The sequence below is a fragment of the Brachyhypopomus gauderio genome, chromosome 9, assembly GCF_052324685.1.
Source record: "Brachyhypopomus gauderio isolate BG-103 chromosome 9, BGAUD_0.2, whole genome shotgun sequence".
NCBI classification, from domain to species: Eukaryota; Metazoa; Chordata; class Actinopteri; order Gymnotiformes; family Hypopomidae; genus Brachyhypopomus; species Brachyhypopomus gauderio.
In genome coordinates, this window is record NC_135219.1 from 6,024,296 (window position 1) to 6,038,914 (window position 14,619).

The 14,619-nt window shown below is 43.5% G+C and overlaps 2 protein-coding genes across 4 annotated transcripts; both read right to left on the minus strand.

Annotated features, from left to right (window-relative positions):
- Positions 1–289: 289 nt before the first annotated feature.
- On the minus strand, positions 290–8,130 carry rars2 (arginyl-tRNA synthetase 2, mitochondrial). Of its 3 annotated transcripts, XM_077016645.1 has the most exons (20): positions 7,972–8,130; positions 7,652–7,725; positions 7,305–7,407; positions 7,092–7,175; positions 6,832–6,929; positions 6,535–6,590; positions 6,332–6,415; positions 5,991–6,067; positions 5,686–5,844; positions 5,247–5,353; positions 5,059–5,154; positions 4,730–4,790; positions 4,568–4,644; positions 3,525–3,649; positions 3,299–3,366; positions 2,010–2,119; positions 1,617–1,712; positions 1,275–1,349; positions 736–799; positions 290–496 (listed from the first exon to the last, which is right to left on the minus strand). In XM_077016645.1, the coding sequence occupies exons 1-20, from the start codon at positions 8,005–8,007 to the stop codon at positions 410–412; spliced, it is 1,737 nt and encodes a 578-aa protein (XP_076872760.1). In that variant the 5' UTR covers positions 8,008–8,130; the 3' UTR covers positions 290–409. The 3 variants fall into 3 exon arrangements, 2 of the variants coding, with proteins under 2 accessions (XP_076872760.1, XP_076872761.1); XM_077016646.1 differs by lacking the exon at positions 7,972–8,130 and having other exon boundaries at positions 7,647–7,668; XR_013133142.1 differs by lacking the exon at positions 290–496 and having other exon boundaries at positions 737–799; positions 1,617–1,743.
- Positions 8,131–10,113: 1,983 nt separating this feature from the next.
- akirin2 (akirin 2) lies at positions 10,114–13,880 on the minus strand. The gene is made up of 5 exons (XM_077016654.1): positions 13,343–13,880; positions 11,699–11,842; positions 11,240–11,386; positions 11,014–11,085; positions 10,114–10,825 (listed from the first exon to the last, which is right to left on the minus strand). Exons 1-5 carry the CDS (start codon positions 13,518–13,520, stop codon positions 10,815–10,817), a joined length of 552 nt encoding a protein of 183 aa, XP_076872769.1. The 5' UTR covers positions 13,521–13,880; the 3' UTR covers positions 10,114–10,814.
- Between the last annotated feature and the right edge of the window lie 739 nt (positions 13,881–14,619).

Here is a 14,619-nt window from a genome sequence, read left to right on the forward strand (position 1 = left end):
TAATCGGTCCGTGGCGCAAAAAAGGTTGGGGACCGCTGATATAACCTACATCTTTTAAAACTGGTTTGGTAGTGTGTGGATATAAATGCTGAGCAATATATTGACTTAACTTTGAGAGCAGCAGAATACAGACCATGGGACATATACGAGTATCTGGATGTCACGTCCGCATTATGGACATTACATTGCTGCAATGAGAGAACTGAGCAGAGGGGAGGTGCATCTGCTGGGAGACCAATCAGCTCTGCACTGTTAAATCCTGGAAGTGATTATCAGTTTAAGGCACATGTAGCATTATTTAGTATCGATTTATTACCATTTACTCATGTCTTGTGTACAGGGACTAATGAAAAAACAACTGTAAAATCAACTGACTAGCATTCAATGTTGATTTGTTCTGTGGAGACTTTCACATTTTCTCCACTGGTGTAATTCCCAGGATCCTCATCCCATTAGCCAGCACCGAGCATGCGCATGAGAAGAGGCGGAGCCTGGCCTGTCAGTCAGAGGGAAAAAAAGGAGGAGACATGGAGATGAGACATGTTCTTATATTAAATGGTAGTAAAACTGAAGGATATGCATGGCTTTCTAGAGACAGCTCAGAATATTTATATGGACTTGGTCATGAAGAATACAGGCCAAGAGGAAGCCAGGAAATGGACTTTACTGTGAGCGTTGAACATCTCTGGCCTGTAAGTGCAACAGGTGTGAAGTGAGAAGTGCTGGTTGCCTCACCTGTGCCACGGCTGGTGGGCTCCCCTTCACGGGCAGCTCCCTGTGGGCTGAAGACACCAGGTGGCTACAGGGCAAAGAAACACCGTCACACCTGCCCCCGCACTACAGTGGACACACCGTCACACCTGCCCCCGCACTACAGTGGACACACCGTCACACCTGCCCCTGCACTACAGTGGACACACCGTCACACCTGCCCCTGCACTACAGTGGACACACCGTCACACCTGCCCCCGCACTACAGTGGACACACCGTCACACCTGCCCCCGCACTACAGTGGACACACCGTCACACCTGCCCCCGCACTACAGTGGACACACCGTCACACCTACCCCCGCACTACAGTGGACACACCGTCACACCTGCCCCCACACTACAGTGGACACACCCCCAGTCTCAGTGTGTAATTTAACTTGTGGGTTTAACACAATGTCCAAGAGGAAACAGCTAACAGCTCCTGTTGACACTAATGGTGGTACTAATCCATGAAGTAGCCTGTTTATGGGGGTTTCCAACGAGTGATGTGATTGGTTCATACCACAGAGTGATGAGGAAGTTGACCAGGTGTCTCGGCTGCAGCTCTAGTGATGACTGCAGGAGAACTTCATCATACCTGAGGACGCACACAAACACACGTAGGAGTTACAGCTCCGACAGCCTGGAATCTGTTCCAGTGGTGCTATTCACACTAGTGCTGCTAACTGAAAGCAGCAAAGATCAACATGCTAACTTGGCCCAGTATTCTATTACTGGCATCAGGCATCTTGGCACACACAAATCTGGTCAGCTGCGTAGAGCCTGTGCACTGACAGCGCAGTATCCCTTCCCCTGATGCCTCACCTGGCCACAGGGAGCGGCAGTGAGTAGACGCACGCTTTACCTCAACAGATGCTGCAGTGCTGAAAGGCTTCTGCTATCCTGAAGATGGTGGGGGTCAAAGTGTGTGTGACTCACACTGGCGTGCGTCCTCAGCAAACTGGACTCGGGCAAAACACACACAGCAACAGCTACGCAGTTCAACCATCAGGCACACAGTACATTCGTGCAAGGGATGTTTTTATCAAATTTAAATCTTTAAAGTTAGAATTTTGCATTATATTAAACATTTTCAATGGCCTTGAACAAAAAAGAAGCAACCACTCGTTTAAATTATATAAGTTGTGGTCTGTAATGCTCTCAAGCCTGGTTCTTCTCGTGCTATAGTTATGATCTCTCAGCTTTGTGGCTATGGGTCTGCCTACTGTGTGTGAGGATCGTAGAAGACATTGCTTACCTGCAGAGTCGGGCATGAGTGTACTGCAGGAAGACGCCAGTGTCCCCCTGAGCCTGAAGCACCTGCTCCCAGTTAAATTTATAATCCGAGATGAGTGGTCTCTTCAGGTCCTTTTTACACACACACACGCACACACATGGTAATAAAACCATACAGAATAAAGCAAACAATACATTTTCTAACTAGAATTGCCCAAAACTGCCATGGTACACCTATGTATGATGTCACTGACTGTGTGTGGTCACAGATTGGCTGTGTGTGAGGTCAGATGCTCATATAAGTCCCTATATATGTTCTTAACACTATATATGTCATTATTGAGGCTTCATTGTTACTACTTAAATCTGCATTAAGTCAGAATTTGATTAAGCATAAGCATTGACAAGCATTTGATTAAAAAAAGTTTACATGGCACTAAAATCTGCTCCTTGTCATTCTGAATATTAACCTGTAAGCATGTTACTAAAGTCATTTTGGTTCGTCATATGCAATGAGACACTGATACGTACTGAAATGCTCATAGTGAGACTCAAGGTGAATTCACAGCAGAATTACAAGCATAAAAGTACAAATATCTATGCATGTGTGTATTTACACTAAGGGTCTTACAGCAGGAAATTACAATATGTCTATATGTCTGTCAGGAATTAGGTGACAGTAACTGGTGACAGTTGAGGGTTTGTCTGATGAGTCAGAATTAAAGACTGTTTTGTAATATGATGAGTCAGAATTAAAGAGTGTTCCATAATCTGATGAGTCAGAATTAAAGACTGTTCTGTAATATGATGAGTCAGAATTAAAGAGTGTTCCGTAATCTGATGAGTCAGAATTAAAGACTGTTTTGTAATCTGATGAGTCAGAATTAAAGAGTGTTCCATAATCTGATGAGTCAGAATTAAAGAGTGTTCCGTTATCTGATGAGTCAGAATTAAAGAGTGTTCAGTCGTCTGCAGACAGAAACTGTTAAGTCTTTTTGTCCGGGACTGGGTGAATGAAAACCACAGAGACATTTGTTTTTTTTGCAAACATTTTTGTTTGTAAAGCTCGATCTCGACATCCACACACAAACACATTAAGCAGTACAATGTTTAAACATCAATGTTGCTGTAAGATATAGGAGTCAACAAGGAACTTCACACAGACATGAAGTTTGAGATTGCCGTCATGGTCACACGTGGTGTTTGTGTCAAATAAGATTCTCAGGCCCTTATTTGATCAGGTGAACAATCACGAAGACATAATCAGAAAAAGAAGAAAGAGTGAGTGTGACGAGAACGTGTCAGATGTACCTTTATAATTAGAGCACTGATGCCTAATAGCTCAGCTGTGAGGGCAGGATCCGCTAGCTCTTTAGAGGCTGCACGTAGACAGAGAGAGATAGAAAGACAGAGCACGAAATGTACCATGTTCAGTGAAGCACTACAGTGCAGGGTTAACTAATTAAACAAAAGTTAATTAAGAAAAAAACTTGGTTTCCGTAAAATACGGTGTGTGTAGGTTTGTGTGTCTCCGTACTCTTGGACTGCTGCATGTTTTGTAGCATCCTGTTGCGAGCTTCATCCAGGACGTCCTCCAAAAACACCACATCCCCACTGCGCGTGCTCATACCCTGCACCAGCCCGAAGGGAACGTGAACACACCTAACACACACATATATTTACACATGAAAACATACACACAGGTGTATATATACACACGCACATGTATATATAGTGCTGCCCCTAATGAGTCATACCCTTGGCAAATTTTGACTTTTTTTTTTTTTTTGTGACCAAAAATGACAAAACCATCTCACAGAAGATACTAAGACAGGTTGATCATTGTTGAAAACTGGAACCTAAAACATTTAGATTTGCCCTTATACCCTTACGCCAGATTATACTCACTTACACCCTCACGCCAGATTAAATTCATTTATATACTCATACCAGATTATATTCACTTATATACTCATACCATAGTATATCCACTTATACCAGATTATGTTCACTTACACATATATTCACATATTCATCCTCATATCTCTTTATGTTCTGTTACACAATAACAGAATTACTCCATATGTGCCTACTGTCTGGCAATGTACATATACCTGGCTCTCCATAAAGTCATCAACTAATTCCTGCTCCAGGGTGTAGTTCAGCCTGCACTCAGGGTGGGGTGGGGTGATTTATGATGTACAAGTGAGACTACTGCAGATACCAGTCTCATCCTCTTCGGAGTATGCTGGGTGTGGAATTGGGGTGGCAGCAGCTACTGACAGGCCAATTACAATCCAGTAAGCCCAGTTACAACCCAGTCACAGAACACCTGGGTTTTGCAGGAGTTTCGCTGTGAAGCCAACAGGAGTAATGAGAAGAAACTGACTAATCTTTCAGCCTCCATCTGCAAACGTCGCCCCAGTCGCTGCAGGGTTAACAACCACAGCAGCTGTGTGTGAGGGTGTAGGAGCTACACACACCTCTCAGCCCAGCAGCTGTGTGTGAGGGTGTAGGAGCTACACACACCTCTCAGCCCAGCGCAGCAGCTGTGTGTGAGGGTGTAGGAACTACACCCACCTCTCAGCCCAGCGATGTCCCAGCATCTGCAGGATCTGGAAGAGCTGTCGGAAATGACTGGACTGACTCTTATCTGTCTGATAAGGGATGAAAACAAGGGTAAAACACTTTACAACGTGTGTGTGTTTGTGTGTGTATGAAAGTGTGTGTAGTGGTTCTTACCACATAAATCATCTCATCAAAGTTGAGCAACTCTTTCCGATCCACCGCTGCCGCAATGTCCCTGAAAATTGCAAAATAAAGAAATAGAATGAATAACAACCACCCTTGGTAAGAACATGGTACAAAACCAATAGCAACACTGAAGTGTTCACAGCCTTGTGTGGACAACAACAAGCTGCCAAGCACCACGTCTGGGACTGCAAGGAAATTGCTTTGATGAGTATTTGATGAGTTCCTGCTGCTGCAGGTAGATCACACCCCTGTACAGGACACCAGATGAGTGTGTGTGTGTGTTTTTTCTGTCTGTGTGTTTTCAGTAAATCACTCACCTAGTGATATAGAGTGAGGTACCATCACTGCGCAGTACAGTACAGTAGGATGACATGTCACCTGCTTCAGACAGATCTACCACACCTGTTCCCTTCCTGGTAATCAACCAATCAGAATGATCTCTCTGTGAATACTTCTCTCATTGTGACCAATTGCAGTGCATGTGCATGTTCATGTGGAGATGTACTCTGTGGTCTTCAGCAAGCCTCGACACTGCAGGTCCTTCAGCACGTCCTGCATTTTACTCTGATGGAAGGATTCTCCAGAATAATGGTCAAAGTGGATTCCTAGGCGCTGAGAGAGAGAGAGAGAGAGAGAGAGGAGAGAGAGAGAGAGAGAGAGAGAGAGAGAGAGAGAGAGAGAGTGAGGAGGGGGAGAGGGGATCAGTAAGACAGAAAAATGTGAGTGAGGAAGAATGAAAAAGACAAGTGGGAGAAAATGGATAAGAGTCACTCTGGATAAGAGCGTCTGCTAATTGCCATAAATGTAAATGTAAGAACAGAGTGTGAGAGGATAAACAAAGGAGCGGAACAGAGCGTGCGTGTGTGTGTGCGTGTGTGTGTGGGATGGGGTGGGGGCATGACAGAGTGTACACAGAGGTGCACACTTTTTTTTTACTGCCCAACCTCATAAATACGCCTGTATTCCTTCACAGTAATATCCCTGAATTGTTCCCATAGCGACAGAGCTTGCTCTTCATGCTGTTCCAGCCGTCGGAAGAACTCTGCCGCAGCCAATCGGATGCTCTCGTCCTGCTCTGCTTCCTGGTTCACCTGGACGTACACCTGACGCACACAGCCTACATGTGGTCACATGATCACTCAGCTCCATGACAGCAGACCACTATGGTTCGTTCGTTCCCCTTCCGTCTCTTACGTAACACTAGAACTGTGTTTGCGTACGTGTGTGTGTGTATGCGTGTGTAGCACACCTCAAACAGATGTTGAAGGGCATTTTCTTTCAACTTCTCCTGGGACCCCAGCCTCTGAAAGCCAGCTCCCAGCAGGCCTGAATCCCACACAAAGATTGGGACACAAGTGAATCAGTGAATCTATTTAAGTGAATCTCATTAACTAGACCCGTATCCTAACGCTCATGTGTCACAGTGCTCACGTATTTACATATAATTAGACAAACTTCCATCTTGCTCATTCAGTACAGATTTAAGCAGTAATAGGGACTTCTGAGCAGATAATCTTGGTCTCTGCATGTATTACAATAATACAGTTTATATTGTGGCATTGTTGTGTAGTAAATGTCTGGTTTACCTACCAAACTGCATCCCCCAGTCGCCTAGGTAATTCACCCGGATGACCTCGTTTCCCAAGGCCTCCTTCAGATTGGCAATGAAGTTTCCTGAAAAAGAAGAAAGGTCAAAGCCAGCCATTAAGACGCAGATATGGCTCCCTCTGCTGGCGACTGAAAGAACACCAACTTCAAAGTTGAAACTCCCTTGCAACTTCCGTGATGCTCACCAATTATGGTAGATCGCAGATGTCCAGCATGGAACTTCTTGGCGATGTTTGGTGAGCTGTGAGACATAAAGTACTAAGACCGCTACTCTTTGATGGTTTATTTAGTTATAGTTATCATTAAGTATCTAAGTATATAAATCTAAGTATATAAATCCATGTGCAAAAATGTACTGCTCTGTGACGAACAGGACCACACCACCTCTTTGCCGGTGACTGTATAGATATTTGTTCTTGGTCTTCATTTCTATATTAGTAATGACGAGCACCACACCATACCCGCCCTCTAGGCTGTGGTACCTGTACTCCACCAGAGTTCTCCCTCTGCGCAGACTTCGGAACAGCTCGCTCTTCAACCCAAAACTCTCGGGCTCCGTGTGCACAGAGTCAAGCAGCTTCTGCAGAACCAGCAGGCAGATGCATTTCAACAAAACCCTCCAGCATAGACTAGACTAAGAGATCAACGCTTGCTTGCTCACTCACATAGTCCCCCCCCCCCTCACACACACACACACACACAGGAACAGTCTGCAGGAACACTCTGAATGACTTCTCTTCACCTCTGCGAGGAGCAGTTTGTTGATCCTGAAGTTGATCGCTTCTCGTCCAGGGATAACGTCCTCAACCACTCCATCCTCCTTCAACTACAGCAGTCCAGAGACGCACTCAAATCAACACACACAGAAATAACACTGACCTCCTTTACACTTACAATGCGCTGGAGTCAAGCATAATTAATCCTTGTGGATCAGTAAACCGCAGTGACCTCCCACCTGTTTGGCCAGACACGACGTTTGAGCGGCCAGATCCTCATCAGGTGGCAGTACTCCACTCTTCACCAGAGATCTTACCGTCAACTGGACATCAGGGCTCGGCCTGTGGTGGCAGCGGTCACATCACTCACACACACTACTATGGTGCCCGTTGATTTATATTAACATGCACACGGGCCAAGACTGAAGGTAAAAGACATAATTCAAGAGACACGATGATAATAAGGACGGTGCAGTTATTCAGCCATTACAATATCACACCGATACTGAAAGTTGTAACGATACATCGCTGCACACTTGCTGATAGCTCACAGCACAGTTCATGTGGAACGAAGCGAATACTTCACCGTTTCTTTGATACGGGGACGACAGACAGAAGTGGGATGAAAAACTCTTCATGTTGTCCATAAATCCTTGAGAGCTGTGCGGGGAAAACAAGTGTCCACTTTAATGTCTCGTGATTCTACCACAACACATTGCTCTCATGTAAGGTGAAATAACACGGTGGCTACTCGTCCCGTTTTTGCAAAGACATCCCAGCCTTACGGAAGGTCATTCAGTGTTGTACTTCTGTTAACCAGCATCCTGACATAACTGCCTTAGCTAGCTCATTAACTAAAGTTAGTTACTGTAACTTTTGCTCAGGCCAGGAAAAAGGGGGATTTACCTGCGCTGCAATACTTCTTCTAAAAAAACAAGCCATGTACCCAAATAAACACAGAAGGCAGCAAGAACTAGTCAAGAACAGAGAAAACACTGGGATAACAGCATGTCAACTGTACAGATCAGGGCGATTATGAAATTGTGAAGCTAACCGCCGTTACACTCGTTCAACCATAGTTGTCGTTTCAAAATAATAGCCTCAAACGGTTTATTTTTTCGACGGATTGGTGTTATTAAACGCACTCTTCTTAAATGTATATTTATTGCAGCATCTTAAATAATCTAACAGAATAAATAATTCAGCCGCAAGCTTTCGCCGAATTTCTTAACATTTCTAGCTTAACTGGTTTGACATTAGCGCCGAAGTTGCTGTTGTTGTTATTAGTTGCTCTTTTTCAACGTTGCAAGCTACAAAATAATTTAAGTCGCGTTTCTGGACACAGCATAATTGTATACATTTAAACTGTCTGGAGGGGAAATATTGACCTGATTTGCCAAAAGGCTTTTAATTTTACCGTACGTTTCATGGTTGTGGTCTCCAGTTTCCCAATACAAATTCTGCTGTCTCCGTTATGTAGTCCCTTACAGTTCTAGATTTAATCAGACGCTCATTGAACATTGAACAGTCGTTATGCATGTGTACACCCCCGATCACCTAAGGAGCTTATAATGATATTGTAAAACACACATCGAAGACAAAACCTGTACACATCAGAACTGAAGAATTCATGAACATCCCCAGATACTCCATCAAAGAAGAAAACCCCTGTACACGAAGTCAAATTTATTTACATAGTGTTTTTCACAACACATGTCACAAAGCAGCTTTACAATTGCATGGGTCCAGATCCATAATGAGCAAGCCAGGTGCAACAGTAGCAAGGAAAAACTCCCTAGGTAGGGATTAGGAATAATCCCTGGGAGGACCAAGACTCAAAAGAGAACCCATCCTCCATTGGTGGCCCAGCTAGTAGAAGTCCCTACATATATAGTTCTATTTCTAGACCCAGTCACAGTCCCTCCAGTGTGGATGTTGGGCCTCAGGTTGGAGGCGCAATTGATGCGTACACTGGAGGCATCGACACCTCCATCTTCAAGGTGCTTTTATGAAAATGTCTTTGTAGGAGCATGTAACCATTATATATATATGAGAGGGGCCTGGAGGTGACCACAGTCATAAGGCTCCATGAGCCATTGCACCTAAATCATTATCGCTAGAGTGAACACATGACATAGTTGGATGAAAGCATAATCTCAGATTACCAGAAGACCATTTAACACCTTGTTGGTCAACAGAAGAATTTGAAAATCAGTTCCGATATTTACCAGAACCCAGTGCAATACACAGAGAGTAACGTGATCTAATGTGATCAAAATTTCTAGCCCTAGTTAGGACTCTGTTTGCAGCATTTTGTACAAGTTGGAGTTTATTCAGGGACTTTTTAGAGCATCTAATTAAAAGACCATTACAGTAGTCCAATCTTGATTAGACAAACGCGTGGATCAGGTTCTCTGCATCTGATAACAAGAATAAATGTCTCAGCTTGACAATATTACATAAATGTAAAAAGGCAGCTTTAATGACATGCATGTCAAAAGCTTTTTGCAGATTTAGGTGTTACTGGAAAACCATCTAGGGTAAGAGGAATGTTAGACCAATTGCTTCTTGCAGCCTTGGGTCCATGAAGCAACACTTCAGTGTTCTTAAATTTAGAAGAAAATTAGATGTGATATATACAACTGAGAATTATCTGCATAGAAATGGAAGCCAATAGCATGCGTACGAGTTATTCTGCCCAGCAGTAGAATATACAATGAAGAATTTGGTGCCCAATACCGATCCTTGTGGGACACCATAAAACAACTGGAGCCCTCATCTTCCCCAATCACTATTATCCTCTTAAGTGTGCTCACCAACCACTTAAACTGAAGAACTACACTGTTACACTCAAAAAGGAATTAGAATTTTACATAAGCAACTTACAGCCATCAAGATAAGAATTTCATAGTAAATGGAAGAAAACGCTGTGATGTGTAGAGTGCAAAATGCCAAATCCACAAACAAACAGAGCAGAACAAGACAAAAGGTCAAGGCCCATGTGCATGTCTGGGAGAACACAGGACAACCAACACCACGCTCCAAATCTTAAAATGTTGAACATGTAAACTATTTATTTGGATATTGTCTCAACATAAAATTCCATTAAAATACACAAGCAATAAAACAATAAGGCTCAGGGGAAATGGAGAAAAGAAAAACAAAAAAGATAGATAAGGTATTTCAATCAAAATATATGAGTAATTTGTACATGAGAAATACTAAGGAGAGCCCAGATGCATTTTTACAAAGCCAAGAGAAGTTATTCAGGTCCACACCCTCTGTGATCTCACAGGCACAATACACACTGCAATCATGGTGGGACTGGTCAATGGTTTAAAATGAAAAGAAAACAAAACATTAATGTATGAGGGAAATGGACAATGAGGGGAAAAAAGCCTAATAAATATCAGAGGCTGAATAAATGAAATGGCAGCAGCCACATATCTGAAAAGTTCTCCAAATATGCGTGTACTGATAATGGCAGGTGCTTCAGACAGCAGGTACTGTTGAGAGGAGTGGGTGCCTAAAAAAAAATTTCACAGACAGAAGCCTTGCGCACGCTCTCCGTCTCCCTGGCCAGGACAGTGGCATTACTGGTAATCCAGGAAGACCCTCACTACAAGTCTGGGGTTACCACGGTTACCACAGATAGAGAGGCCAATGATGCAGAGCAAACGAGGTGACATTGGGGTTCCGGAACACTTCTGCTACCAGAACATTCCCACTTCCGGAACATTCTTGACGTCTCACGATACATCTGCGAGGGGGGGGGGGGGGGGGGGGGGGGGGGGACAGAAAATGTGAATGTAAGATTATGGAAAATTGCACGAAAGGGCAAAAAAGAAAAACAAACAAACATGAAAAAACAGAAAGCGGCTTCAAAAGTAAAGGCCAAAGAAAGATGAATGACAGGAATCTGAAAAGTGCTAGTGGGAGCTAACTCACAGCTAGCGGGTTGTTCTCCAAACCGTCGCATCAACTGGTCATGGGTGAACTTCACAAAAGCATCATACTGCTCTAAAAAGACAAATACAGGGATCAAAAACAAGAAAATAATACTTTTATTTTATCCCTCATCAAATAAAAAAAAAAACTGTCCAGTTACAACTTCCATAGTGACAGACATTAGATAAAGTGGATAAAGCCAGATCAGAGCAGTTGAGGATTCTACCTGCGAGTTTTGTGGTGAGGATCTCCTCATACTCCTCACGAACCTTCTCCTCACGCTCCTTCAGGAGCCGTTCACAGATCATGCCCACCTGTCTGAGAGTGAACAGAGGTTGCTCTCGTCTAGGTGACGACGCACCCGCAGATGAGACTGGGGACGAGGGAGCAGGAGGGATTTTCAGTAATGCACATCAGGGAACAATATTGTAAAACATACATCAATTTGCCACACACAATACATATATAGTTCACACAAACTGCAAAATACACAATACAGAAATTGTAAAATACTCTAAAACATGCTAGTTACAGCAACATACTAAAGAGTTAAAAAAAAAAAAAAAAGAGTTCCCTCTTACATGAACATCAATCACACTGGATAAAAAAAAACACCCACCAGACCTTTAAATGGGAAAGTATGATCAGAAAAGTTAAGTATCAAGATCTTTCTTGTGGAAGTTACCTGTAAGTGAGGCAGGTCCGGGTTGGGCGGAGCTAGGCAGGGCGGGGAGGCAACAGCAGGCCTCCACCGGCTGCAGGTTGCTCTCCAAATGCCGCCTCTTCTGCATACGCTTGTACTCCTGCTTGATGTTGTTCAGGATTTGCTCTGTAAGACACCCAAAACCCACCAGTCAGTCACATCAGCGGAAACATGGGATTTGTGTGCTTGTGGCGTCAGGGTTCTACAGTATGCGCTCTGCTTCAGAACATCATACATGTGCAGCTGTAGCAGAGTCTGTCAGACACCAGCTGCCTCACAGTGGGCCATAGGGGAAGGACCCTCTACACCAGAGACAGACAGCCCAAATGGATAATCCCTGATTTAGTTAAAAATAAATAAATAAAAAAAACTGAAAAACAGACTCAGAGTCGTTTCTCAAGTCATACTGTAGCTGAACCAATTAGCATGTCCCAACCTGCACACGTGCTTTGTTTGGTGCAAATATCTGCTAGGGAGGGTTTTCCTTGTCGAGGACGGATGTATTCATTCTCCTGGTTGTATTAGTCAAAAGCCTAATTGTATTCGCTGGTGGCAGCCATTTCATCTTTGCCAGTCAGAATACGAATTAGCCAAATGAAAACCTTGTGAAATGATGGAGAAGGCACATACGACCCCTAGTAAAAGCTTGCAGTGTACTGACTTGGCTCAGCATGCCACAATAGCTGTGTATGTTTCTAGGCTATCCTAGTTATGTCTCAACTCCCACAGGGGTTCAGATATTGGAACCTGGAACAGCTGGGACTCCATCACGGTCTGGCTATCATTCTCCAACACAAGAGCCTGTACAAAATCAAAATGGAGCTCCCCCGTTGACAGCAAGCAATCGACTAAAATCTTTTGTTAAACTCAAAAGAATGTCTGCTACCAAACATAAAAAAAAACTAACAGTAGTCTCCCGACATTGACACTGCCCTACCCAGAATACTCATGGTCCACTTACTAGAAATGAAGACCAGAAACATGCGTGAGACGCCAATTACTCACTCCTCAAGCTGGTTTAATAAAAATGGTGAACAGAATGGCGAGCCCATGACCCTGGTGCATTTTTCCAGGAAACAAAACGAGAACACATCGACCGTTTAAAGGTTTTTTTTTATACGGGTTGCCAAAACAATTTTTATAGCACTCAAGATGACACCATTTGCTTCAAACTAGCCAGAAAACTTTAAAACTGTTACAGAACTGCCTACAAGGAAGTTGTTTGCTAGGCTAGCTAGCCATCATAACTGCTAGCATAGCTAACTTGCGCAGATACAGCAACGGGCATTTAACGCCTCGGACGTTAGCTAGCTATACTCGGTGGTATGACACATTTGTACTAGCTTTAACTAAACTACACGTATTTAGTACTTTCACTAGATAACTAGTTAATTAGTATCCGTGTACACAAGTTATTTAAATCACTGAGCTCGTAGATGAATTATACACTGCTAAACCAAATGGCTCGATAAGACAGACAGCGAGTCGCTATTTAAAAGTCTCGGAAGACTCAGTTAACGTTAGCCACCCACAAACACACACAACTAGGGGCGGTGGGAGCTGCTCTAAAGGCTGTCAAAACGGATAATTAATGGTAGTTATTTATCTGATAGGCTCGCTGCTCACCTGTGGTGAGTCTGGTGGACACATCTCCAAACGGCGATGGATCCATACGCAGGTATTTTTGTGGGGAAGAGGTGGAAGTCGACGGGGACATGGGGGCGCATCGCCTTCGCTTCGGCGACGCCGGGTTCATCAGAGGATCGAAATCCATAGTCCGTTTAAGAGTTGCCCCACATGCCATTGTGGTTTACACGAAGCGAAGACAGGAGCGGCGTTATAATCCGCTGACGGCAGAAATTAAAACAGATAAAAATGTTCGGCGAAGCCCCTCCTTGTGGCCAAGATTGACGGCTTTCTCTGGAGACCGTCGAAATGGGAACAATTAACTTCGTCTTTTAAGTTTCCAGATCACCTTTTCTCCCGAAACACGGCCTAAAACAAACTTGACCATTAAAATTACGCAGATCCTTGATTATTGTATATTTCCACTTATAAAAATTTACGATTAAATCGGATTCACCTCGGATCTCAGATCTTGACGCTATACGTTGTTTTTCGTGAGTGATCGCCGACCGGCCAGCAAATATGGCGTGGAAACAAAACATTAGGGAGGCGTGACAATCTGCGCATGCGCGTCAACCTCAACGTGTGTAGGGACATGTAGTGTGACTTACTGCTTCATTACATGAAACGCTGCGTAATTACTACCGAAAAAGACTACATAACCCTTGACGACACCGTGGCAATATTTTTTTCTTAGGTTTAAATGCCTCCATTGGTGCTTTTGTACTGTTTGTGGAATTCAAAAAAGGCGACGGTACCCAGAGATGTTGATACACAGAAAACACTGAAAACCCAAATCTCCCTGTAATCGACAATGAGTTTCCACTGATTTCTGTGATGACACTAAACTGTGTATGTGCGATGAGTCCATGGTTGTGTAAGTTCCTTGTTGATTTAGGGGAAGGTCATTATACAATTTAACCAAAATGGATTAGATTATTATGTGCAGTAGTGGCTTGGCATAGCCAAAATATACGAAATACGATGCACATTCTACAGTGAAAAGTGATAAATTAAAATCAACTCACGTGTAAGATTATGTAATATTTTAAACGAATCCAAACGGGCACTGCTGCCATAAGTAATTTACTGTGAGATGGTAATGATCTATTCATTATAATTTTATTCATAACATTTATGCAAATAAAATGCAATTTGGATCGAAAATGTATGTGAAGCATGAGTGAGTTATTTTTGAATGTTCCCCCCCCCCCCTCCTCCACACACGCATGCACGCACACACACACACTGTACATCTCTCTCCCATATTCACTCCA

Coding starts and splice junctions, on each gene's coding strand:
- akirin2 (XM_077016654.1), bottom strand. CDS start 13,520: ATGGCATGTGGGGCAACTCTTAAACGGACTATGGATTTCGATCCTCTG. Junction 11,843..13,342: donor GTCCACCAGACTCACCACAG/GTGAGCAGCGAG, acceptor GGTGTCTTACAG/AGCAAATCCTGAACAACATC. Junction 11,086..11,239: donor CCTCACCACAAAACTCGCAG/GTAGAATCCTCA, acceptor TTGTCTTTTTAG/AGCAGTATGATGCTTTTGTG.
- rars2 (XM_077016645.1), bottom strand. CDS start 8,007: ATGGCTTGTTTTTTTAGAAGAAGTATTGCAGCGCAG. Junction 7,726..7,971: donor GAAGAAGTATTGCAGCGCAG/GTAAATCCCCCT, acceptor TTCCCCGCACAG/CTCTCAAGGATTTATGGACA. Junction 497..735: donor GCCCACCAGCCGTGGCACAG/GTGAGGCAACCA, acceptor TCTGACTGACAG/GCCAGGCTCCGCCTCTTCTC.